The 24208-nt window shown below is 48.7% G+C and overlaps 1 protein-coding gene across 1 annotated transcript; it reads left to right on the forward strand.

Annotated features, from left to right (window-relative positions):
- Window positions 1-4705: 4705 nt before the first annotated feature.
- REM1 (RRAD and GEM like GTPase 1) lies at window positions 4706-23934 on the forward strand. The gene is made up of 5 exons (XM_066586118.1): window positions 4706-4844; window positions 16564-16843; window positions 18982-19055; window positions 21453-21654; window positions 22996-23934. Exons 1-5 carry the CDS (start codon window positions 4731-4733, stop codon window positions 23268-23270), a joined length of 945 nt encoding a protein of 314 aa, XP_066442215.1. The 5' UTR covers window positions 4706-4730; the 3' UTR covers window positions 23271-23934.
- Window positions 23935-24208: the final 274 nt, after the last annotated feature.

Raw genomic sequence — 24208 nt, forward strand, 5'->3', positions numbered from 1 at the left:
AAACCTGGCGAAAAGTATCAAGGGAGAGAACAAAATTGTCAGCTAGGGGTTTGTTCCGCTCCCAAAGGGGGTTGATCCATGCTAGTGCCTGACCTAAAAGGTGTGACATAATAAACGCAACTTGACACAATCAGATATGAAGAGGTGGGGTAGGATATTGAAATGTAATGTGCACTGATTCACAAATCGTCAGCAAAGTCCAGGGTCTCTCTCATAGCGAGGTGGAGACTCCAACTGAGGTCCAAAAACCAAAGCGGCACTCGCTAATGAAACTGCAGCGGCAGCCAGACTGGTAGAAGCCTGTGATGTCGCCTTCGCAGCCAGTATGAAGAAATGCCAGAATCTGTCCCTGTCTCTATTGTTTTACAGTAAGTTCCTGAAACAACTTCAGCAGTAATGCGTGGTGAGAATCAGCAGGATCCATGGCCTTGGTGTGCTGTAATGATACGGTTGTGGATACACTGTGTCGTGCTGCCAAGTGAAACCACCTCGCAGGATGGACAGCTAATACAGATGAGCGAATGTACTCGTTTAGGGCGATTTCGCAATCGAGCACCGCTTTTTTCGAGTAACTGATTACTCGGGCGCTAACTCTGAGGCAGAAACTACATAAAAGCTTGGACTACCGGGGACGAGAATGGACCTGACCCTGAACTGGGAAGGGTTAAATGTCCCTTACCTGGAGGTACCCCGAAGGTGGGGAGGTGCAGGCCGCCTCTCCTATCCCTAACTCCTAGACTTCTCTACCTACCTGGTGACAAATGGAAGCCAGAGGCAGGTGTACCGAGCCAAGCAGATATGGAGGAGTAAAGGTGAGGAAAGGACAGGACACAGACCTACACAGAGGTAAGAGACACATGGGAAAATGGTAAACAAGCTGCAGGAATCAGCAGCAAAACAGACAGAAAGCTGAATTCATACAGGAGCAAAATACCATCCAGCATACACACACAAGGAACTGGATGCAGACAGAATAGCTGCAGCAGCTAACATGCAGTCATGAAAGGAAGTACACAACAACACCAAGGCATTCTGGGAAAGGTCTAGGGAGGTTAAATAGGAGGATAATTGCATATCACCACCAGCTGGGTGGAGGAACCAGGCACAGTAACCCTGTGGGTGCTGGAAGAAACAGAAGCAGACTCAGGAGGTAGGACGATGCCTCCATCTGCTAGACTTAACAGTATAATTCCTCAAACAATTAATACTAACGAAAACTTCCCCAAAGTCTTTTCATCCACTGATTCAGAATCGTTGCTGCAATGCCATTCCTTGAATGACTACCTAATAAATACTTCCCTGAAGTCTTTTAACCTGTTAGTCTGGAGTCCCAGGCTCTAGTTGCAGCAATTGGGCAGTCGGACAGCCCTTAGACTGAATAAACACAAAGCTACCAGTATGACACTGAAACCTTCTACACAATGTACATCTATGAACACAGATCAATCCCACAACATGGTACATTCATTTGTACAGGTTGGTAATGTGTACTCCTCTATGGTGACAAACAAATCTTGTTATTCTACCGGAGTGTATGCAGTATTTGTTATGACCAAGATTCACCAGACAAAAGAGATTTCTTCATATTCTGGTAGTTTGTCGGGGCACACAGGGTCACTGAGAGCACCCACTACATTCCAGCTCAAGTCTAGTTATATCTGTATCATAGCTTATGGCCCATTTACACATAACTACGATCGCTCAAAATTTGTTCAAACGAACGAATTTGAGCGATAATCGTGCAGAGTAAACATAAAATAAATCCCTCACTATTCATTCACAAGTCTTTATCAATGACTTTCAGTCAGCATAAAGACGATCACTGGCTTCTCGTTCCATATAAATGTTCCTTGCTCAGCACTTCACATAGAAGGTGAAGTGCTGAGCGAGAACCCAGCGATCCAGCGGCGAAGTCTGTCTAAATGCTCTGCATGAGCGCTAACGACCTTAGTGGTGACTTCAGCGCTCCTTTAGTCGTTTACCCGACTGTTGTCCTGTGTAAAAGGTCCATTAGGGGGAAAAAGAGCATGGCAATTGTAGATCCTAAATGCTTTGTTTTGTCTGCCTGTGAATCTTCTAACAACAAATGGGGGTGTTATAAACACACAAATCTACAAGAGTCACTTACTGAATCCACCTTAATAGAACATATGGATTCAAAACAACATAAATGAGACATTCGATTCATACATGAGAGAAATCACTTTGGCAGACTGTCAAATCTGTGACTTCACGATGACAGAAGCTAAAGCGGCAGTAAATAGTTGTAATGAACACAGGTTGTTACTTACTGTGGCTTTTAATTTACTGGTGCTTAGACTTCATCCGTATTTGGGAATTCACTGGACTTCTTAGTCTGCCCGCATTCTCCACCAAAAACCTGTTGGAGTACTTCTTTAAATTCAAAATCTGCAATAAGGCTACTGAGATTTGAGTTCTCTTATGTGTCCAAATTAATTAATGATGATCATCAGAAAAAGCACAAGAGACACCAAGTGTGTGCAGTCACCACTGTGCTCTTTCTGAGCGACCAATTCAGTGCTAACTTTATTTATAATGCAAAGTAGAACAAAGAAAGGTATATAACAAGAGTATCACAGAACACTTTTGCAATGGCAGGCGGGAGATTCTTTTGCACAAGGGGCTTTATTGCTAGCCTATATTCACCCTATCACAGTTCTAACTGCGCTGGTTCCAGGGTCAACATATTCACCACCATGGACTGGTGACCACAGATGGCAGTGCCAGGCCATCTGATCAATTCCTTCTAGTACAAAGTGAGATCATTTATTCTTCACATTGCCTTATTCCAAAACACCTAGGTGCCGGATTAAAGGGGTGTTATATAAAAATAAAAAATTGCTGCATACTGAAGTATTGCAGAATTTAGTAAAAGGGATGAAATGATCCCAAGCTCAAGTCCCCTGTGGGGACTGAATAAAAGTGTGAAAAAAAAGATCTATTATGTCACACGGCTAGAAATGTCCGACAGTTGTTGAAAGAACACGACCAAGACTTCCAAGTACTTCCCTAACCCTCTAATTCCCAATTGAGCCTCTGTGAGACCACCTCGATCGTCGTGTTCGCCCATTGGGTCACTCCCAGCCCATCTAGCTGCTGTCTGTGTGGCACACAGCGCTTAGGCTCCTTTTACATAGGTCAATTTATCGTTCGGACGAGTGAATGTTGGCAGAGTTCGGTCTTTTGCTCGCGCAGCTTGTTTATACAGGCAGATACATATTTCACTTGCAAATAGTTCAGTCGTTCGTTCACTGTACCAGCGAACAGACACCATTTACACGCAATGATGTAACGCGAATCATCGTTTGATTGTTGGCCATGTTCACACTGAACAATTATCTTTCAAATTCGCACGATCCAACGATTTTTTGAACGATGATCGTGCCGTGTAGAAGAACCCTAAGGCTGGGTTCACACAGGGCGGATTTGCTGTGGTTTTGCCGCGGTTTTTCCGTTGCGGTTTTGCCGCAGAACTGCTTCTGCGGCAAAACCACTTCAAAGGTTAATTCGGGCTTGCGGATTTTTCTGCGGATTTTCGTGCGGAAAAATCCGCAAGCGTTTTTTTTTCCGCAGCACTTTTTTACTTTTTGCCGCGTATTTGGTGCGGATTTGGGTGCGTCTATAGACGTCTATGGACAAAAAAGCGCTGCGGAAAAGACCGTAGAATGAACATGCTGCATCTTTTAAAACCGCGCCGCAGTTGCATTTCCGCACTGCGGCTGTGCGGAAAAAATCCGCCCTGTGAAAACAGCTTTTTGGCAAATCTCATTTGTGCTGCATTGCACTGCAAACGCAGCGGTTTTGCCGCAGTGCGGATATGCAACGGCAATCCGCGGCAAATCCGCCCTGTGTGACCACAGCCTAAGGACTCCGTCACACAAACGTGCGCGCTTCAGCGCAACATATTTGTGCTATGAATGAGTTGGATTTGCATGCATATCGGCGCTTTGTAGTTTTTGCGCACGCAGCAAACAAACACGCCTTGATTTAAATGGCTATTTAGCCTAAGGAGGTCCAGATGGCTGCTTCTTCCAGCGAAATTGCGGAGTGTTTTGTGCATCTGTGTGCGCTTTAAGCGTGCGTTTGCGCACCATTCATTTTATGGTTTAGTTTTGACTATGGGGATTCTCGCACATTAATACACATTATCTTCCCGCTTTTTTTTCCCCACTAGCGCCGAGTTTTAAAAGTCCGAAAAAACCAAAAACCCAGTCCTTGCACTAATACGCTCCGTAGCAGCGAGCGTAGTAGCGCATATGTCATCTGAAGAAGCCCTTTATCCGCCGCTGTGAATTCCGAACCAAAACCCTCAAGTCTCATTGCGGATTTTGATGCAGAATTGCTGGCAGAACAAACCAATTTTGTACTTCGCATCAAACTCCGCAGCGAGTCGTACGGAATTTACCGCGGCTCGTCATGAGGAATGCGGAAACCTTCCGCTCATGTGAACGGCCCCTTAGAAATTGCAGAAGTTTCCATGACACGGCAATTAATCTGCGCTCCGGGACGGTTCTGATCTTTTGTCTTCTGGGTGCTGCTTAAGCTTCTTCTACATTTCGGCTCCTCTGCCTCATTAACCCTTTCCTTGCAGCAGTGCTCTGCTTTACATGAGGTAATGGGTGGTGAAGCAGGAGGTGGGGTTCTATCGCTGGGGGCTGCTGTTGTCATATAAAGCACAGCTGTCCCATACTTGACTGCGAGAGAGCTGGATGCTGCGAGAGACGGTCACATCCCAGAGGGAACGCCGTACCGTCCTCGATACCAGGAGACCATCAGCAAGACGAGGGAGGTCGGGACCCAGCAGAGTCCTCCACGGGGCAGAGGTAAGACCGGGATGACCTCAGGTTAGGGTTAAACATCGAACCTAGGTCGGACTGCGACATCGCAGGTGATGGTTGTAAATGCGGTCGCGTTACGACACACGTTGTGATGCAACCACGACACGACCGTCACTAAAGACTACTGGATTTTTGACCACGGATCACAAATCGCAGGTAACTTCTGCAGCGTAGAGATCAATGTAATTGGCGCGGAACTGTGACTAAAGGCTTAAACACACCATTGCTTTGCGGGGCGGGACTTATCTTTCAGCTTTTTTTTGTACAATAGCGCAAAATTTGGGAAAAAAAAATAGACGTTTGCCAGGTTCACACGTAAAGACGTTCTGTAGCAGCGAGCGTATTTGCGAATGTGTCCGTGTCTTTAAGCCCTAAACCGTTAGCAAAAAACAGACCAGTTGGAATCCGTGCGTCAGCTGTATGCGTTCCGCGTGTACGTTTTTTACTTCCACGTGTCATGCTTTTTTTTGTTACGTATGCAAAAAAACGAAAGGACACTTGATTATTTTTTTCTAGTGTTCCTTAGCAACAATCTATGAAAAATCCATGTGCGCTCCGTTTTTTGTACGCCCACTGATGCGAATGGACTGTCCTTTGAGAAATTAGACCGGAATAGGGCATGTTACGATATTACGCAAACCACGTAAAATATGCATATTGGAAAAGTCCTATTGGCTGTAGTGATTTAGTGCGCAGCTCATTACACACACGGACAAGAATTACACCCGTCTGAATAACTGCGCTTGCCTCGTTACGTATCAGCAAATTTTTTTCTTTTTTCTTAAATGTCTGTTGGTTGTCCTAAATTCCAAGCAACGCACAACTTATTATACCCTAAAGTAGTCCTGTGACTTCAACGGCAGAAGGATCACAATTTGACCTCACATGACCAAAGTCACTACGTGGCTTCAGCTTTAAAGGGGTTTTCCAGAACTGATGGGATGTGTGGGAGCCCCAATCCTTGCCACTTCGATCCTGGAAGTAGTTGCTCTGGTCACATGACCACTTAACGGTCTAGTGCTGTACATGTCAGAATCACCACTAAAGCCTGTGATTGGCTGAGCAGTCACATGTACAAAGAGCATCATGTGACCTGTGAAGTTTCTGGGATCGCAGCGGTGGTGATTGGGCCACGGAGCCAGGAGGTGAGTCTGGCTTATGCCGGCTAACCAACAGCGCCACACATGTACCAGTGCCAATGAGGGATGGGCACATACAAGCAGCTTTAGGCTCTGTTGCATTCGAAAATGATGCATGAAATAGTGCAACATGCTGCACTATCTCGTCCTGGAAAAAGCATAATGAAAGCCAGATGGACCCTGTTATAGTCAATGGCGTCTATCTGGGGCCATTCAGTTACGTCGTAGGGTGGATCAACTTGGCAGGGATTCCATAACTCTTCTCCCAGGACAGAGAAAACCCGAACTGCGCCCCATCGCTGGTATGAAACCAGCCTTAAGAGTGTACCGAACAGTAGAAAGCTGGTGGACTCGGTCCTGCAGAACGCTGCACAGCTAGCACTATGCAACGCTCTGCAACTCAGCGTGTTACTAGACGGCGGTCTGAGGGTGCGTTCATGTGTCGCTGATTTGCTGTAGGTTTTGATGCCGATCTGTGGCAGCTTTCACTTCTCAAATCAGAATTGAAAGGGTAAATGTGTTGCAGATCCGCATCAAAATCTACAGCAAATCAGCGACATGTGAACGCACCCGAAATGTTCTACAGGCTGTAAGAGCATGCTGAGAGTTGTAGTTTCATCAGAGTTCGGACAGTTCCCTCATGTCTAATGTGACAACCCGGTTCCACTTCGTAGTAGTCCAGATTTATCGTTCCTGACACCACTGCAAACGGAGGCACCGGTGGGGGTCAAAGGCCGTACATGTAATGGGGCCTGTGAGACCAAATGTCCTTCAGCCAAGAGCCTGGAAATGGTTCAGACAGACACAGGGGAGTAACGATGGCGCCACCTGTCTCTGGATGGTGGACAATGAAATAGTTGGAGCTGCTGGTGCTTGTGGGACTATCAGACACACCTCTCTACTAGTGGTCTGTCAGAGGTCGACTTGTGTGCCCTCACACATCCATTGGTCCAAACACCGCCTAACAGTCTGGTCAGACATTCCTCTCTACTGGTGGTCTGTAGGGGGCATCCTGAGCCCGGTCACCTTGTGTGCCCCCATTCACTGGTCCCAGCACCTCCTAACAGTGTGGTCAGATGCTCCTCTCTACTGGTGGTCTGTAGGGGGCGTCCTGAGCCCGCTCACTGTGTGTGCCACCCATCCACTGGTCCCAACACCCCCTAAAAGTCTGGTCAGACGCTCCTCTCTACTAGTGGTCTGTCAGGGGTCCTGAACCCGGTCACCGTGTGTGCCCTCACACATCCACTGGTCCCAACACCCCCTAACAGTCTGGTCAGATGCTCCTCTCAACTGGTGGTCTGTAGGGGGCGTCCTGATCCCGGTCACCTTGTGTGCCCTCACACATCCACTGTTCCCAGCACCTCCTAACAGTCTGGTCAGACGCTCCTCTCTACTGGTGGTCTGTAGGGGGGCGTCCTGATCCCGGTCACCTTGTGTGCCCTCACACATCCACTGGTCCCAACACCTCCTAACAGTCTGCTCAGACGCTCCTCCCTACTGGTGGTCTGTAAGGGGGTCCTGAGCCCAGTCACCTTGTGTGCCCTCACACATCCACTGGTCCCAACACCTCCTAACAGTCTGGTCAGAGCGGTCCGGTGGGAGGCAATTCATCAATACGACCATCCAACTTCTCACATACCAATAATGCGCCCCCCACTGGTAACAGGGTGACATCTCTTCTCTGCGTCGTAGAGGCGTCTAGTGGTCAACAAGCTCTACACAAGCGGAAGAAGAGGTCACTACACACAAGGAGCCTCCGAGAGCCTCTTATAGGCCAAGGGGGGGAACCACTTTTAGGGCCTCCGGTGACAAGACCGTCCATCTAATCACCACAACTCTCATCATTTACAGATCTGCCGGAGATGGAACTGCAGGACTAGTTTTACAGCAAAATGACAACTTCTTCGGGGGGGGGGGGGGGGGGCGCACGATTGCTTTTGACAATGTGTGTATATTTTGATGGGACGGGATAAGAGATGTCGGTTTTTACTGTAGAAAATGCGCCAAAATAATGCTATTTCCCACTTGGGATCATCGTTGATTGTAGTGATGACGGCGCTCAGATTAGTTCACATGATTTCATCGTCCACAAAATTGCCACGCATGTAAATCCAGCAATTGATATTGCAACCTGCGGGGTTATATACTGAGCGATGACTGCATTAGGAGCGGCTGACCCGGGACATCTTGTGATCAGTATCGCGGTACCACGTGATGGACATGTCATGATCTGCTCTCAGGTTCTGTGTTGACCTCTCCTCGCTGCAGCAGAATGCAACATTTGGGTAAATGTGGTGACTTGAGTGACTTTGATCACGGGCAGACTGTGGGTGCTCGGAGGTGTGGTGCCAATATCTGCATCAGTCGCATCTGTTTGCTGTTCCTGAACTGCAGTATCAAGAGTGTACAAAGACTGGTTGTACCACGGGGAGGCCTCTGACAGAGGTTCACACAGCAGCAGGCCGGGAGGTGAGCGTCGGGTGGCACGTCTGGTATCTCAGCAACAACGTGCCAGAATGGACCAACTGGCCAACAGTACAATAGTGGAGACGTTAGACTAATTCCCACAATGACCATGCAGCGTACCTTGTGTCAACTGGGGTTCAATAGCTGAAGACCAACAAGGGTGACACTGATGACCCTACGTCAACACCAACATGGGCCCAGGAAAGACGTCAATGGACCGTGGATAAGTGGCAGAAGGTCGTCTGGAGTGGCGAGTCCCATTTCCTACAGATGGCCGTGTCTGGCAAAAACAACATGAAGCCATATCTCATGGGTGCGCCGTTGGGGTTCAACAAGCCGGTGGTAGCAGTGTCATGGTCTGGGGAACATTTTCCTGGCATGGCCTTTGTACCGTTGGTCACCACAATCTCTAAATGGTGAACGCTACAAGGACCTGTTAGCTGACCATCTGCACCCACATCTTCAGGAAGTCTTCTCCAACTACAGCGCCATCTTTCAACAGAACAAGGCTCCATGTCTTTAAATTCGGATCACTAGGGAGCGGCTGGAGGAACACAGCAATGACTTCTCCAAACTGCCGGACTGTAACCCCATTGAACATGTTTGGGATCTGCTGGAAAGGGCTATGAGATCTGCTCAAAGTGATGGCGCTGCCGCAGTGGCGTTGCCGCAGAAGGTAACCGATGGGAGGCGTATTTTATCAGTACTGTATTATGCTTTCCTCATGACCGGCGCCATTTTTTTAACACAAATTACGCCACTTTCCTGGCACATTTAATACATGTGCCAAGAAATGTGTCCAATGACTTACCATATGGCTGCAACAAAGTGGCACCAGCACCTCTGACAGGAGGAACTTCAGAACGATTTAAAGCGATAGTAACACAACGGAAAAGTCATTCGGCTGCAATCGTACATATTTTAGTGTCATGTGACTCCATTATGGGTGTTGTGTGGGAACATTTGACCTAATAGCTCAGTGACCCACTCATACTACCCCAGCCATTCGATGGATTGTATAAATAACCACATCTGGTCAATACTTCACGCCGTATCACGCAGCCGGCTGCAATTAGGTCAGAGCTTTGTGCATCTCATTGCTGGGTTAAAGGAGTTTCTGTAAAGGAGGTTTAATTGGCATAGAATGAAATGTTCTGCAACTTTCTCATACACTTTGTGTTTCAGGATCACTGCTTGCTGTCAGTGAAGGGAAACTTGTTTACATTGAATATGATAAGTAGTCCTGGTTTTGTCCTGCGAAGTTTGACGACGGGGCCCATTACTGAGTAATCACACTTGGTACTTGAGTCGCAGTATTATCTCGGTTTTGGCACTATTTTTGCCAAGCTGTAGTGTTTTTGCTGTGTTTTCGTGAAAATCGTACTGAAGTGGAGAATCCCTTTAACCTCGTATGGGTGTAAACAGACAAACGTGTTTGCGCATTAAATTCACGCCCGTAAAACGTGACAAAGTGAAGCCATTGATTTCAGTGGGTTCATTTTCTCTCACGCAAATTCTGTGTGCGTGAAAAGGTCCCGCGCGATCTTTGTCCGTGTTACGCAGAGAGCTGACATAGAAGTCTATGGCAGATTGAAAAAGGGGGCGGAAGGGAGTTACCTTCAGGAAAAAAGACAGTTGGTGCTAATTTGGCGGTAAGTTGCCATCCTATTCCACGAAAAGGGAGCGTTGAGTGCGTGAGCTGGTATTTCAAGCGCAAAAATTACCCTACTGGATGCCGGCACGAGTGTATCCGCCTGACATCTCCAAACTTAGTTCATGCGCCAATTTGTTCTGTTGCGCCGACCATATTTGCGTATTCGTTCGTCTGTAGAAGCCCTCAGGAGGTCCCCCAGCTCGACACTAAGGAAACACAGGCAGTATTTTTCATGTGCAGCACACAGTTAATACGCATGTACACGCATATCTGCTGCATATGTTAAATCCCCACGGCTTATATGGGTGCAGATTATGTGTGTAACACCCCAAAATAGGAAATGCCGTGGTTTTGGGGGTGTATTATGGCCGTGAAAAAAAAAACACAGGTGTGAGGGGCCCAATCAGAATCATAATAATAATCTTTATTTGTATGGCGCCAACTTATTCCGCAGCGCTTACAAGACGGGAGAACAAAGACAATACAACAATTACATGTAATATACAATCAGTTTGAAGTCAACGGGGTGGGGGTGATACAGGAGATACAAGGGGGGGGGGGAGATGAGGTGCGGGGAACACAGGCGGTACAGGAATTACATGTGGAAATCAGTTATTAAGAAGCAAACAGGGTGGGGTGGTCAGGAGGTGAAGGGGTAGAGCAGAGGGGTAACTTGAAGATTCGGGGCCCCCATGCAAAATCTGTAACAGGGCCCCCAACTATAATGCTTTATTCATAGTACTGGGCTCCCTATATGGAGAAGAGAGGCCTTATGGGCCCCCTTAAGCACCTGGGCCCGGGTGCAACCGCATCCCCTGCACCCTCTATAGTTACGCCCCTGGGGTAGAGGTCGTATGTGATAGGAAGGGTGAATGGTATGGGAGCCATAGGGAGGGCCAGGGAGACTAGGCCAGGAGGTTTGGAATGCCTCCCTGAAGAGGTGCATTTTTAAGGCCCGTCTGAAGTTTCCTGCATCGGGGATTATCCGGATGTCTTTGGGTAGAGCGTTCCAGAGGATGGGTGCTGCTCTGGTGAAGTCCTGGAGGCGAGCGTGTGAGGTTCGTATTAGAGGGGGGTTTAGTCTGAGTGTGGCAGCGGAACGGAGTGAGCGGGCTGGGTGGTGTACAGACAGGAGGGAAGCGATGTATGCTGGCGCGGCGCCATGGAGAGCTTTGTGGGTGAGGAGTTTAAATTGAGTTCTGCAATGGATGGTCAGCCAGTGCAGTGACTGGCATAGTGCAGAGGCGTCTGAGTAATTGCTGGATAGGAAGATGAGCCTAGCTGCCGCATTTAGTATGGACTGGAGAGGGGAGAGTCTGGTGTGGGGAAGGCCAATGAGCAGGGAGTTGCAGTAGTCAAGTCGGGAATGGATGAGGGCGACCACAAGTGCCGTTAGCTTGTCTGTGGTGAGGAACAGCCGGATTTTAGCAATATTCCCGAGGTGCAGGTGGCATGTTTGGGGCAGAGATTGGATGTGGGCGGTAAAGGAAAGGTCAGAGTCCAGTGTGAGCCCAAGGCATCGGGCATGCCGTCTGGGGGTTATGATGCTGCCAGACACTGGAATGGAGATGTTGAGGGGAGGTCGGCTGGTTGAGGATGGAAGGACGAGATGGTCAGTTTTAGAGAGGTTAAGTTTGAGAAAAGGGGAGGACATAGTATTAGAGACAGCGGACAGACAGTCGGTGATATTTTGGAGGAATGGTCCAGAGATCTCACGAGAGGAGGTGTATAGTTGGGTGTCGTAAGCATAGAGATGGTATTGGAGGCCGAAATTGAGGATGGTTTGTCCAACTGGGGCAGTATAGATAGAGAAGAGAAAGGGGCCAAGGACCGAGCCCTGGGGGACCCGAACAGCGAGAAAAAGTAGAGAGGAGATAGAACCAGCAAAGGAGACGCTGAAAGAGCGGTGGGAGAGACAGAAGGAGAACCAGGAGAGAGCAGTGTCATTAGGGCCAATAGAGCGGAGCATAGTGAGAAGGAGGTCATAGTCAACAGTGTCAAACGCAGCAGACAAGTCGAGGGAGATAAGTAGGAAGTAATCACCTCTAGACTTTGCCGTCATCAGGTCATTTGATACTTTTGTGTGGGCGGCTTTGGTCCAGTGTAAAGAGCGGAAAGACTGGAGAGGGTCAGGGAGTGAGTTGTCAGAGAGAAAGCGTGTGAGGTGGGAGTAGACCAGGCGTTCTAGTAATTTGGAGATGAAGGGGAGGTTGAAGACGGGTCGGTAGTTGGCAGCGTTGGTCGGGTCAAGTGTTGGTTTTTTAGCAAATATGATGGAGTGTTTGAATGAGGAGGGGAAGGTGCCAGAGGTTAGGGAGAGGTTGAAAATGGTGGTGAGGTGGGTAATGAGAGCTGGGGAAAGGGAGCGGAGGAGGTGAGAGGGGAGAGGGTCGCTAGCGCAGGCGGTGGGGCGGGCAGCAGAAAGGAGCCTGGAGACTTCTTTCTCTGTCGTTGGTTCTAACATAGAAAGTGAGTGGGTGCTGGATTCAGTGCTGAGGAGACTGGGACCGGGGCTAGCCTGCCGTTTTTGGAGATTTCTTGGATTTTTAGCACCACATATTTTGCCTATGAAATACGCCTGTGTGAGTGAACCCTTAATAAGATGACGAGCTGTAGTTTTCATTGATACCATTTTGGGCACATATAATGTATTGTATAACTTTTATTTATTTTTGGGGGATGTGGAGAAAAACCCATCAATTCTTCCATTGTTTTTTAATATTTTTATACAGCGTTAACTATGTGGTATAAACAACGCGATAACTTTTTTTCTGTGGTCAGTACGATTATAAAAATACCAAATTTATATGTCATTTTTTCCTTAGGTTTTTCCACTTTTGCACAATTCAATGACCCAGAACTCTTGTGTTTTTCCATCCCCGACTCTGTGATGGCTTGTTTTTAGAGTGACAAGTAGTTTTTATTAGTACCATTTTGGGAAGTGAAGTGGACAAGAGGAGAATTTTATTGCATTTTTGGGAGGTGAAGTGGACGAAAAAAAATTATTTTTCTTTTTAATAGCATTACAAGTATAGAAGTGTGTCCAAGGTATTGTACGGGTCGTTATGGATGTGGCAACATCAAACTTTTTTTCCAAAGGTTATTTTTTTAATATAGATTCTTTTTTTTACTACTGCTATTATTTTTCACCTTTTTTTGCCCTGTAGGGGACTTCAACCTGTGATCCTATGAGCACTCAGATAATACACTGCAGTTCTTCTGTATTGCAGTATATTATCTGTATTCATATTACATGCCATGGCAACCCATCGATCCTCTTCGATTTCATGGTGAAGAGCCGATGACATCATAGAGGGAGCTCCATTCTTCTGCTAACTCTGTACATGCCCCACTCAACACTGATTGCAGCGTTTAAGAAGTTATTAGCAGGAATCGGTGTTCTCTCCAATCCCTGCCATTGCAGCAGAACCCTGGCTGTCAGTCGCAGCTGGCTCCTACTGTGGATGGTGCAGCTCAGCTCCTGAGCCCGTGCCATCTATATGCTATACATGTACATGATAGGGCGGGAAGGGGTTAACTTACCTCCACTTCAGTAGTTCTCGTGTTCTCCATTCATATATTCTATGGGCTTAAAGGGGATTTCCCATTAAAGACCTTTATCTCTATCTACAGAAAAGGGTATAAATGTCCAACCGCTGCGACCCTCAACAATCCCAAGACCAACGTATCGCAGGGCGGTGGTGTGACACTGGTTCAGGATGGCGCGGCGATGACAGGCCGAGGTGGTGGCAATATATTTGATAAAAATGTATTTTACTGAATGGGTTAATTAGTGCTTTTGCTCCATGGAGGTGCGGGGGCTTTAAATGTTACATATACATAAAACAGATGTCACACACCAATAAGGGGTATCTCCGTCCCCTGCAGCATGTTGGTTAAATGCACGGTAGGTGCCGGGGTACATCTCTTCTCCTGCCTCAGGGCGACAGGGCACTTTGTACTGTCCGGTTACTCACATCTTAGTGGTCCGTGGCATCACTACCTCCCAGCCCAACACACCGTAGGTACATCCATAGAGTACATCCTAAATTTCGGAGCTTCGCCCCACTGCAGACTCTCACACTGTAGGTGCAAACAAACATCTACCTACATTTTCATCTTACATCTCTCAATGGCACATAGAGCTGTTAACCCCGAAGTGTCCTGTTACAATGTCTTGCATATCACATCAACGGACCTCATGACTCCCATCGTGTGAACCTCCTATACAGGGGCATAAGTAAAGACTCAGGGGCCCTGATGCAAAAGATGAGCCGGGCCCCCCCCCTCTATCTGTATCTGTACCCGTACCCATACCTAAACCATGCTGCACAGAGACGTAACTTGAAGCTTTTGGGCCCCAATGCAAAACCTGTAACAGGGCCCCCAACTATGATGCTTTATTCATAGTACTGGGCTCCCTATATGGAGAAGAGAGGCCTTATGGGCCCCCTAAGGCTCCTGGGCCCGGGTGCAACCGCATCCCCTGCACCTTCTATAGTTACACCCCTTCTCCTATAACTCTCACCAGGACAGTCACAGCCTAATTATAACCCCCAGTCCGTAAGAGTCTGTCATAGCCTCTGTAGTGTACGCACACTGACTGGCGTGTTGGACCGATCTTACGCCATTCTTGCAGCTTTCGCCATTCCCAGGTTCACTGTGCTGTCAGGGGCTTTCAGGGACCGAGTCCCTTGCAGGAAGGGAGACTCCCTCACCTTCCACACCGTCTATTTTGACCCCCTGGTCGTTAGGGTGATTTCGGTTGTCTCTTGACGGTGCCTCCCCCCAGCATGGCGACTGTGCTAGGGTTTCCACACTCACTGTCCACCGCCACAAAGTCCACGGCCCTCCTTTACGCTTCCTACACAAGGACGAGTGCGGTATCGGGCCACGAAACTCAGCCCAATATCGCACTTGTGTACGTGTGATGACTCCACAGACGCGAGGAGGTTTTGGGTCAAAAACTCCTCCGTAATACCAATAGAGTTGCGATTCTCTCATGTCGTGTGATGTTTCTTCCAGCTCCATTGAAAACAATGGGCGATGCGTTCCGAGGGAACTCACAAAGATAGAACAAGCTGCGATTTTTTCCTGCACCGCAATGTGATGCGGGGGGAAAAAGTCGCTCATTTATGACCCCAATCAAAAGAATGGGGTTGGTAGCGGTGTGAGATTTGTGCATCGTGCATTGCCCAAATCTTGCGTAATTTTCATGGCCGCGTGAAAGCGGTCTTACTGCAGCGTCTGCCGCACGGGACCTGCTGCTGTGCAGCACGCACACTGCTGCTCCTCGCCTCCGTGTCTGGGACTGGAACTGTGACGCAGCTCCAGCCCTTATATATGCCCCCTATAGAGCGCCAGAATCTCCTCCCATCTACAGATGCACCAAAATGCCCCATGTGACTGAAACGGTAGTTCATTGCTCCATCACCGCCTGTCGGTCGAGCATGTGCACACTGATTCATTCACATGGGGCACTAGCGATCACTGAGGGTCTCAATTGTTGGGCAATTATTCCCTGTGCTGTGTCTTTAATTTAAGGGGAAAACCCCATTAAGTGGTGCATTTTTGCAACTTTGGGGGAAATTTAATAAGATCATCATTTCAAGCAGCAGTTGTAATATTATTCCTGTCCGTGCACGCCATCGCGGCTCCTCCGTGCACGCCTCTTCATATATGAGCAGCATCGCGGCTCCTCCGTGCGCACACACAGAAATCTACGTTAGCTAAGAGCCAGCATAGATGTCTAGTATAATTTGAATGACCACGCCCCTCCTTACAAGCCACACCCCTTTTTAAAGGAGCACATTGTGATCTGGCGTACCTGTCAGAAAGTTGCTAAACTTTTGCTCTTTTGCAACTTTTTTTTTTTTTACGCCTGGCATAAACTGTTTAATGAATTCCCCTCTTTTGTGTTTCAATTTCTCAACATTTTCAATATCTCTGCTTGCTGTCACTTATCCTGTTTTCATCGTACTCACAGCTTAGCCTTTGCTATGATCGCATGTAGCCTAGGCAATCCTCTGCTTTGTCTTCAGATTGATACATTGTCTCAAAACCCAGTAACAAAACGCTGAGCTGTGCGAAATATCAGTGATGAATGGATACATAAAGTGTAATACAAAGTTTCAGAAAGTTCCAGAAGACTTGAGATCCTCTTTAAATTACTCTTAACTAACAGTCAAGACTCCCGGTTGTAGACTGCGGACTGTAAGCGTTGGGTTCAGACGGGGTGGACTTTTTCCGCTATGAGACTGCGGCGAATCCGGGGAAATTTTGTCTGTTACAAATGTGGATCTTGCGGTGGATTTCTCACAGATTTCATGCAGGGGGGGTCAGGTTGTGAGGGGTCTGCACGTTACTCTGGATGTCTCGCTGTCCACCATCTTGGCAGACCTGTACGTAAAGCGTGTGACGAGCTCCTGTCTCTGCTCTCCTTTAGATGTGTGCAGCTCGCGCCCCCCTGCGGAGGAGAGCCAGCACACCCCTACCCTGCGCACATCAGAACCGTTCACAAATCGCCAACCCCATGATGGAAGTTTCTGCTCCTTGTCAGTTTGCTGCTGAAACAGATGGAAGTGGTCCGTCGGAGTCCCAGGGGTCCGAGGAGATATGTGACGGACTCTTCAGGGTCGCTCTGCTGGGAGATCCCGGTGTCGGAAAGTCGAGTCTGGTCGGTATATTTAGAAGAGAACAAGACAGAGAAATAACAGAACAGCCTGGTGAGTGCTGGGAGCGTGTGAGGGGCAGACTGCTGTTCTGCTACTGTAAATGCAGCGATTGTCATTATACCGCCCCCTAGTGGTCACATCAGGTGGAAAAATCTATACCAAACTTTTACTGTAACTTATTGTAATTGAAAAAATATGGAGGACGGGTCAAATACTGAACTAGAGACCCCAAAGCTTGATGCCGGGGCTACAGAGTGGATTCTCTCTTTGGTCAGAGACGTAGTTTGAAGCTCATGGAATGGTCTCTGAGGCCGGCTTCACACAGGCCTATTTGCGCGCACAATACGCTGAGAATAGAACTCATTGATTTCCATGGCTTCATTCACATTTTCGTATTTTGCGTGTGCATTTCGGTTGCGGAAAAAATATAGAACATGTTCTATTTTTCTGCATATTTGCGCATCAAAGGTCCCATTAGAAGTCAATGAGGTGCGAAAATGTGTGAAACACTGCAAAAGTCCGCTGGAAAAGAACACATCTGGAACTCATCAACTAATTAGCCATTTCAATTGGTGCGTCTTTGTTTGCCGCATGCAGATGAATATACCTTGCGGGTGCAAAAAGTGCAGTAAAATATCCCGATGTGCGCACAAAAAAGCATCGCCCCTTCTGCAAAAACACTACGCCAATGTGCGCATAAATGCGCTTGTGTGAAGCCGGTCTTAAACAAGATTGGGGACTTATGTTACAAGTCAGCCCCCAGGAGTAGGAGCTCAGTTGTGATTGATGTCTCTGTACCCTATAGTTATACCACTGGCCCGGTTTAAGGGGTTTGTCCACCCATGTGAACAGTTTTGATTACGAACTTTTAGTGTACACAGTCCTTATGCAGAGCTGTGTGTCACCATGGTTACAGACTACAAACAAAGCCTGCGTAGTCTGATCCTGCAGTCATGTGTTACTCCACTCTTTCAACCCAGTTGCCTGTTGATAGCCTACAGAGGAGGCAGAAAGGGAAGAGTTAGGGCATTAACAGATGAACATATGCACAAATACACTCGCCGCAACGGAATGTATTTGCGCATGAACAAAGGTTGTCCGCAGGGTCACACCATTCCCCTTGATTTTTCTAAACCTGCCATAAACTTCTATGGCAGCTTTCTGCATAATACGTAGAAAGATAGGGCAAGACCTATATTTTCTCACGCTCAAGAATTGCGCACGAGAAACATAAGATTGAACCCGTTGAATCATGTTTTGCGGCATGAGTTTCATACACACGAAAACATGTGAAAACATGGTTGTCTATTTAAGCCCCTCAGGGTCCTTTACTTGGCTAAGGCTGGATTCAGACGAACGTATATAGGCTCGGTTTTCACGCCAAGCCGATATACGTTGTCTCTCTCTCTGCAGGGGGGGAGCCTGGAAGAGCCAGGAGCAGTGCTCTGAGCTCCCGCCCCTTCTCTGCCTCCTCTCCGCCCCTCTGCACTATTTGCAACGGGGAGAGGCGGGGGCGAGGCTAATTCTCGAAACTTAGCCCCTGCCCCTGTCCCGCCTCCTTTCATTGCAAATAGTACAAAGGGGTGGAGAGGGGGTGGAGAGGAGGCAGAGAGGGGGCGGGAGCTCAGTTCCTGCTCCTGGCTCTTTCATCCTCCGCCCCCCCCTGCAGATGAGGACGACGTATATCGGCTCGGCATGTACACTGAGCCAATATACGGTCGTCTGAATTCACCCTTAATCTGTAATGAACACCAATCCATGAGATCGGACGATTCAGAATGTATGGTGGAAGAACATTTATATATAAGATCGTGTGTCTCCCATACAGTTCTCAGGATCAGTGGGGTCCCAACGATCAGACCCCCACGATCCTAAAGTTATCTTGTGGATATGGGCTAACTTGAAATCTTCATTCAACATGACTTCAGGATCTGACTACGCAGAGTTTGCTCGTAGTCTGTTGCCGTGGAGACACACAGCTCCGCACAGACACTAAACTCTAGGATCTTTTTAAATTAAAACTATTTGCAAAGTTGCTTCATTTTTTTACTTTAGTTGCTGCACATTGGAGTAATTATAGGAAGGGCTGGTCCCTTCGAGGTACATTTTTTATTGAGCAGATCCCCCATGACAAGCTGAATGCAGGGGCTGCAGGGATCAGCACCAGTAACCAGTACTCTTTCCTTCAGAGCTGTACCAGTGCACACTGACGGTGGACGGAGAGGACACCGGCCTCCTCCTCATGGACATCTCTGAAATCCAGGTAAGCAGCTTAGTTGACTTCCACCAGATCTGTAGATGACCGTCTCTCCATCCTGAAATGGCCGATAACAGGGAATAATAGATTGAATTCAGCTGCGGAGCACACAGAGATACGACAGACTTTAGGAGCAGTGCCCCTTTAAGGAGTCGTACCATGAAATAAAGTTATCTGCTATCCAGGGGAGTGAATAGTGGCTTCATAGAGTGAATGGAATGCGTCATTTACACGGGACGACTGTCGGCTAAGCGAGTGCACGAGCGGATCGCGTCACCGCTAAGGCTGTTCTCACTCAGCGCTTCACATTCTATATGAAGCGCTGAGCGGGGAGCGTTTAGACGCAGCGAGAAGTCAGCGGTCCAGCGATGGTTTTTATGTTGGTTGAAAGTGAGCGACTAACGAACCGCAAACGAACAGTAAACAAAGTTACTGCATTTAGACGGAACGATTAGCATGCATTTGCGTTTGAACTAATTTTGCGCAATAATCGACCTGTGTAAATGGCCCTTAAGCAACAGTTCCGTGTAAACACGGCCAACAACTGGGAATTTATTCACTAGTCGCTTAATCTCAGCTCACCTATAAGTAGTCGCTGGTTGATGAATTACTTTGGTGTAAACAGGTAATCGTTGTCTTCTAACGACTAGCCAAACAACAAACAAACAGCAGTCATTGCACCCCAAGGCTGGGCTCACATGGGGCAGATTTGCCGCGGAATTTCTGTGCGGCAAATCCGCCCGCAGCTCCTAATCTCAGGATTAGCCAGCTATGTGGACGAGATTTTGCAAAAATCTTGTCCACACGGGGTAGCCAATTCGTCGTGGCGAAGCTGGACAGAACCAGAGATGCGGCGCGGAATTGATAGTCACAGCATTTCAATTCTTTTTTTGGGGGGGGGGGGGGGGGGTAGAGAAAGCCGCAATGGAATGCCGGCGGCTGAACCACTCCAAAACCCACGGCGAAATGCTGCAGGTTTTGAAGCTGTGGAAATCTTGTGGCTTTTCGGTGCGGCCAAGCCGCAAGATTTCCACGGAATTTCCGTTCCGTGGGAACCCAGCCTTAAGCCACTATTTGAAGTCACAGCTCAGACAATAGCTGTCACGTGTGAAGCCACTCTATGTGGAAATACAACCACTGGGATCACGGGGGTCCGCAAAGTCTCCAAATGGAGCGATGGTCACACACCCGCACCGCTGCACCATTCAGCTCAGTGGAATGGCAGGAGATCGTCAAGTTCAAGTATTGGGCACACCACTGAAATGAATGGAGCAATAAGGCACGTGCTCAACTAGCGTTCCATTCATTTAGGGCTTTCTGGACCCCCCATTCTCATGATCAGTGGGGGTCCCAGCAGTTAGGACCCCACGATCAGATAGTTGTGTATTTCATGGGACAACCGCTCTAAAGGGGTCGCACTACTACGGAATAACTCACTGATCTGTGACGGTCTCACCGCTGAAACCCCGCCAATCTCGAGAACGGGGGTCCCTTGACCTCCATCCTCCTCCCTGCGGGTTACTGCACCCCCTACAGTGAGAAAGAGAATGAATGGAGCGCTGGTCGCACAAGCACTCTACTCAGTGTCAGGCCGGCTGCACACGAGCGGGTCAGATTCAGCATGCATAAACCCGCATCGGAATCCGACCCTGCGCCCGCCGGCGTCCGCGCATACCTGTCTTTTCTCTTCTTTATCTGTACTGTGGATGCCGGCGGCAAGCCGCCATCAGACATGCGCAGTACAGATTTTTTTCTTAATGTTTATTTTTCCCGCACCGTCGCTAGGTGATGACGCGGAATCAACGACCTTTCTGCAATGCCAACTGCGTAAGGGCCGGGGGTTGGACAGCTTCCATTGACTGCAATGGAAGCTGTCCGTGCGGAATCCCCATGAAAATGGAACATGCTTCGATTTTTCATCACTCCCGGAAATCGCAATTCCATTCTGCGAGTGTGCAGGAAGAAGCGATTTTCCGTAGCATGCTATGAACGGCATTCACTGCGGATCCGCAGTGCGCAGCCAGCCGCAACGGGACTCTGGAGATACTCGAGGGGCCCCTGCTCCACTATTTCTGTCAGCCCCGCTGAAATACATGGAGCTCTGGCCATCCATTCATAGTGACATCACTGCGGGGGGAGAAGGGACCCCCACAGTGACAGGCAGAGGGAGACACGGGAGTCCCGTTTAGCAGATCAGCGGGGGTCCCAGCGGTGAGTATGGTGGGTACGGGACAAGCAGTAACTATCCCCCTTCCGTTGGGAGCCTCACGTGTCGCAGTCTTCCTGGTCGCATTGGAACACGTAGTAACGAACCTCCAGCTGTGACGCCCCTCTCCTGCACACCCGCCAGTGCTGAGCTGCACATTACGGATTATTAACCTCTGCATCTTCATTTACCCTCAGAAGCGAACGAACAGATGTGAGAACGCGCTGCGCGTGGGGCACGCCTACATCATTGTCTACTCCGTCACCGACCGCAACAGCTTCGAAAGCGCCTCCGAGTTACGGATCCAGCTGAGACGCACGCGTCAGTACGAAAATATCCCAATCATCCTGGTGGGGAACAAGACAGACCTGGTCCGCAGCCGCGAGGTGTCCGTGGAAGGTGAGTGATTGGGGGAAAGCGAAACCTGCGCCATAATATGGCAGTTGCCCAGCGACTCGCGCTTCACTCATCCGCTGCCAACCTCTGTTCCCGTCCCAGAAGGCTGGAAGCGGTTCTACGTAAAGCCTTATAGTCATATATTAATAGTCACCACTTTGTTTCTCTGTGTGAAGCCTGCAGTGTAAAGAATGGCGGTTTGTTCTGTGTGTATGCAGGTGAATGCACCTTCTCTGCTAGTCTATACTTATATACTGTGCACAAGCTCTGTATGGAGGAGCGTATGTCCTGTAGGGATACCCACGCGTCTGATATGGGGCCCTCGCACATTACCGGATTTCTCTTATGGCCCATCTTCCATCTTGTACCCCTCCCCCACTCCCCGGACTATATCATATGTGTGACATTTAATAAGCAGGTAGACTTATTATATAGAATATACCCAAAAGCAACACAATTGCACTACAGATCTATACACGTCCCTGGGCGTAACCATAGCAACAGACTGTAAACAACCTCCATGCTTTACACTCCTGCCTGCTCTTATGGTGCAAAATAGAAGTAAGCTGCATTTATTATTCAACGAAGTGCATTAATCCAGCAATTACTCCAGCAGCCCCTGTGATTGGTCCATTCCAAGAATACGGACTGACACAAATGGCGCCATTTTTTTCTTGCAAACAGCAGCCATGTAATTTGTGTTTGCACTCCGGGATGCCGGACGTTCATTGCAGCTGTGCTTCTTCTTGACTGCTAGCGGGAGTTATCAATTAAGGAATCTGCAACTTTCTAATATACATCACCATTTTAAAGATGTCTGCTTGCTGTCAGTGAATGGAAGCATTCATGGCTTATATCCCAGAAGTGCAGAGCTTGTTCCTTCATATCAGAGCTCTGTATTGTGATGAGCCCCGCACCTGGGTGAGTTGTAAAGGGTCCAGTGGGGTTCGCAGTCTGTTTCCATTCACTGACAGCAAGCTGAAATCTCAAAAATGATGAGGAACTGAAGTAAAGAGTATATTAGAAAGTAGCAGAATAGAAAATATTTCCGTCCTCATGGTTGGTAGGGGCTTCACTCCCATGGAATGGATCGGTGGTCGCATGTGCTCACCGCTGCTCATCTTATCGGGACTGCCGGTGACAGCCAGGTTCAAGCACTTGTGACTATTTCCGGTAGTCCTGTTTCAATGAAGGGAGCGGCAGCGCGCTCGTGCGACAGCTGCTTAATTCACAGACGTGCCGGACCCCGTTCTCATGATTGGTAAGGGTCCCATCCCCTGTCTTGATTTCATCGTAAGACCCCTTTAAACGTCACCAGTGACCTGCGCTCTTTTTTTCGTACAGAGGGCCGAGCCTGCGCCGTGGTGTTCGACTGTAAATTCATCGAGACGTCGGCCGTCCTACAGCACAATGTCGAGGAGCTGTTCGTGGGGATGGTGCGCCAGATACGGCTACGGAGAGACGGGGCCGACCCGGCCGAGAGCGACCGCGTACGAAGCCAACGCAAAGAAAGCCTCGGCAAGCGGGCACGCAGATTCTTGGACCGCATCGTAACCCGCAACAGCAAGACGGTCTTGAGAGTACATTCGCGGTCGTGTCACGACCTGTCCGTCCTGTGAAGGGTTAATTCACGGACAGCGCAAAACTACAACAGAAGGTAGACACAATGCGGACAAAGTGCGCACTTAACCCGCCCGCAATTCACGGAGGTGGAAGATGCGACTCGGACGCTATCATGGCGGCTTCCGCAGACGTTTTGAAGGATGTACATTCTTATTGTTTTTCCGCCGTCTCTTCTTCGCACGCTTCACTCTCCACTATAGCGATGTGATGAGTAGGACCGCGACGCTTTATGACTGACCCCCTGTATAGACGAAACCTGCATCTCGGAGGATCTCGCCGCGGTCGCCGCTCGCACCTCTCCTCCACAGTCCTCTCCGTCTCTCTCCTGCTCTCCTCTCGCAGGACTTTATGGAATTTTGCCCAGCGCCCTTTTAATCCAACGCTGACCAAACAGTGGAAAATGTGAGCTCAGTGTTTATGGCGCGAAGCCGGGAGAGACGGCGAGGAGGAGGGGTGGGAATGACTTGCAGATCGCATGTCTTAAGCTCGGGTTCCTTAAAGGGGGATGTTAACCCGCTGATGAACGTGTCCCGCCAGCAAGACCGAAGTCATATGTAGGAGCCTCGTGTGGCAGCAGTATGCAGTCCGAAGCTCTCGCTCACGACCTGAAGGTTGCGGGTTCAATCCCTGCTTGGTTCAGGTAGCCGTCTCAAGGTTGACATAGCCTTCCATCCTTCCGAGGTCGGAGAAATGAGCCCCCAGCTGGGGGGGGGGGGGGGGGGGTGATATATAAATTACCTGAAAACGCTGTGGAATAAGTTAGCGCTATACAAATAACAAGTCCCGCTATAGCACGTTGTACCCGAGAAACCTGGGAGCTGTCCGCATCAGACGGACGTGGATCTGCGCGGTGAACGGCCTATCTGCATCCGTGAAAACGAACAAGAATAGGGCATGTAACAATCTTTTTTCCACGAACCATCGGTCTGGATAA

The sequence above is a fragment of the Eleutherodactylus coqui genome, chromosome 13 (genome assembly GCF_035609145.1).
Source record: "Eleutherodactylus coqui strain aEleCoq1 chromosome 13, aEleCoq1.hap1, whole genome shotgun sequence".
In the NCBI taxonomy this organism is placed as follows: domain Eukaryota; kingdom Metazoa; phylum Chordata; class Amphibia; order Anura; family Eleutherodactylidae; genus Eleutherodactylus; species Eleutherodactylus coqui.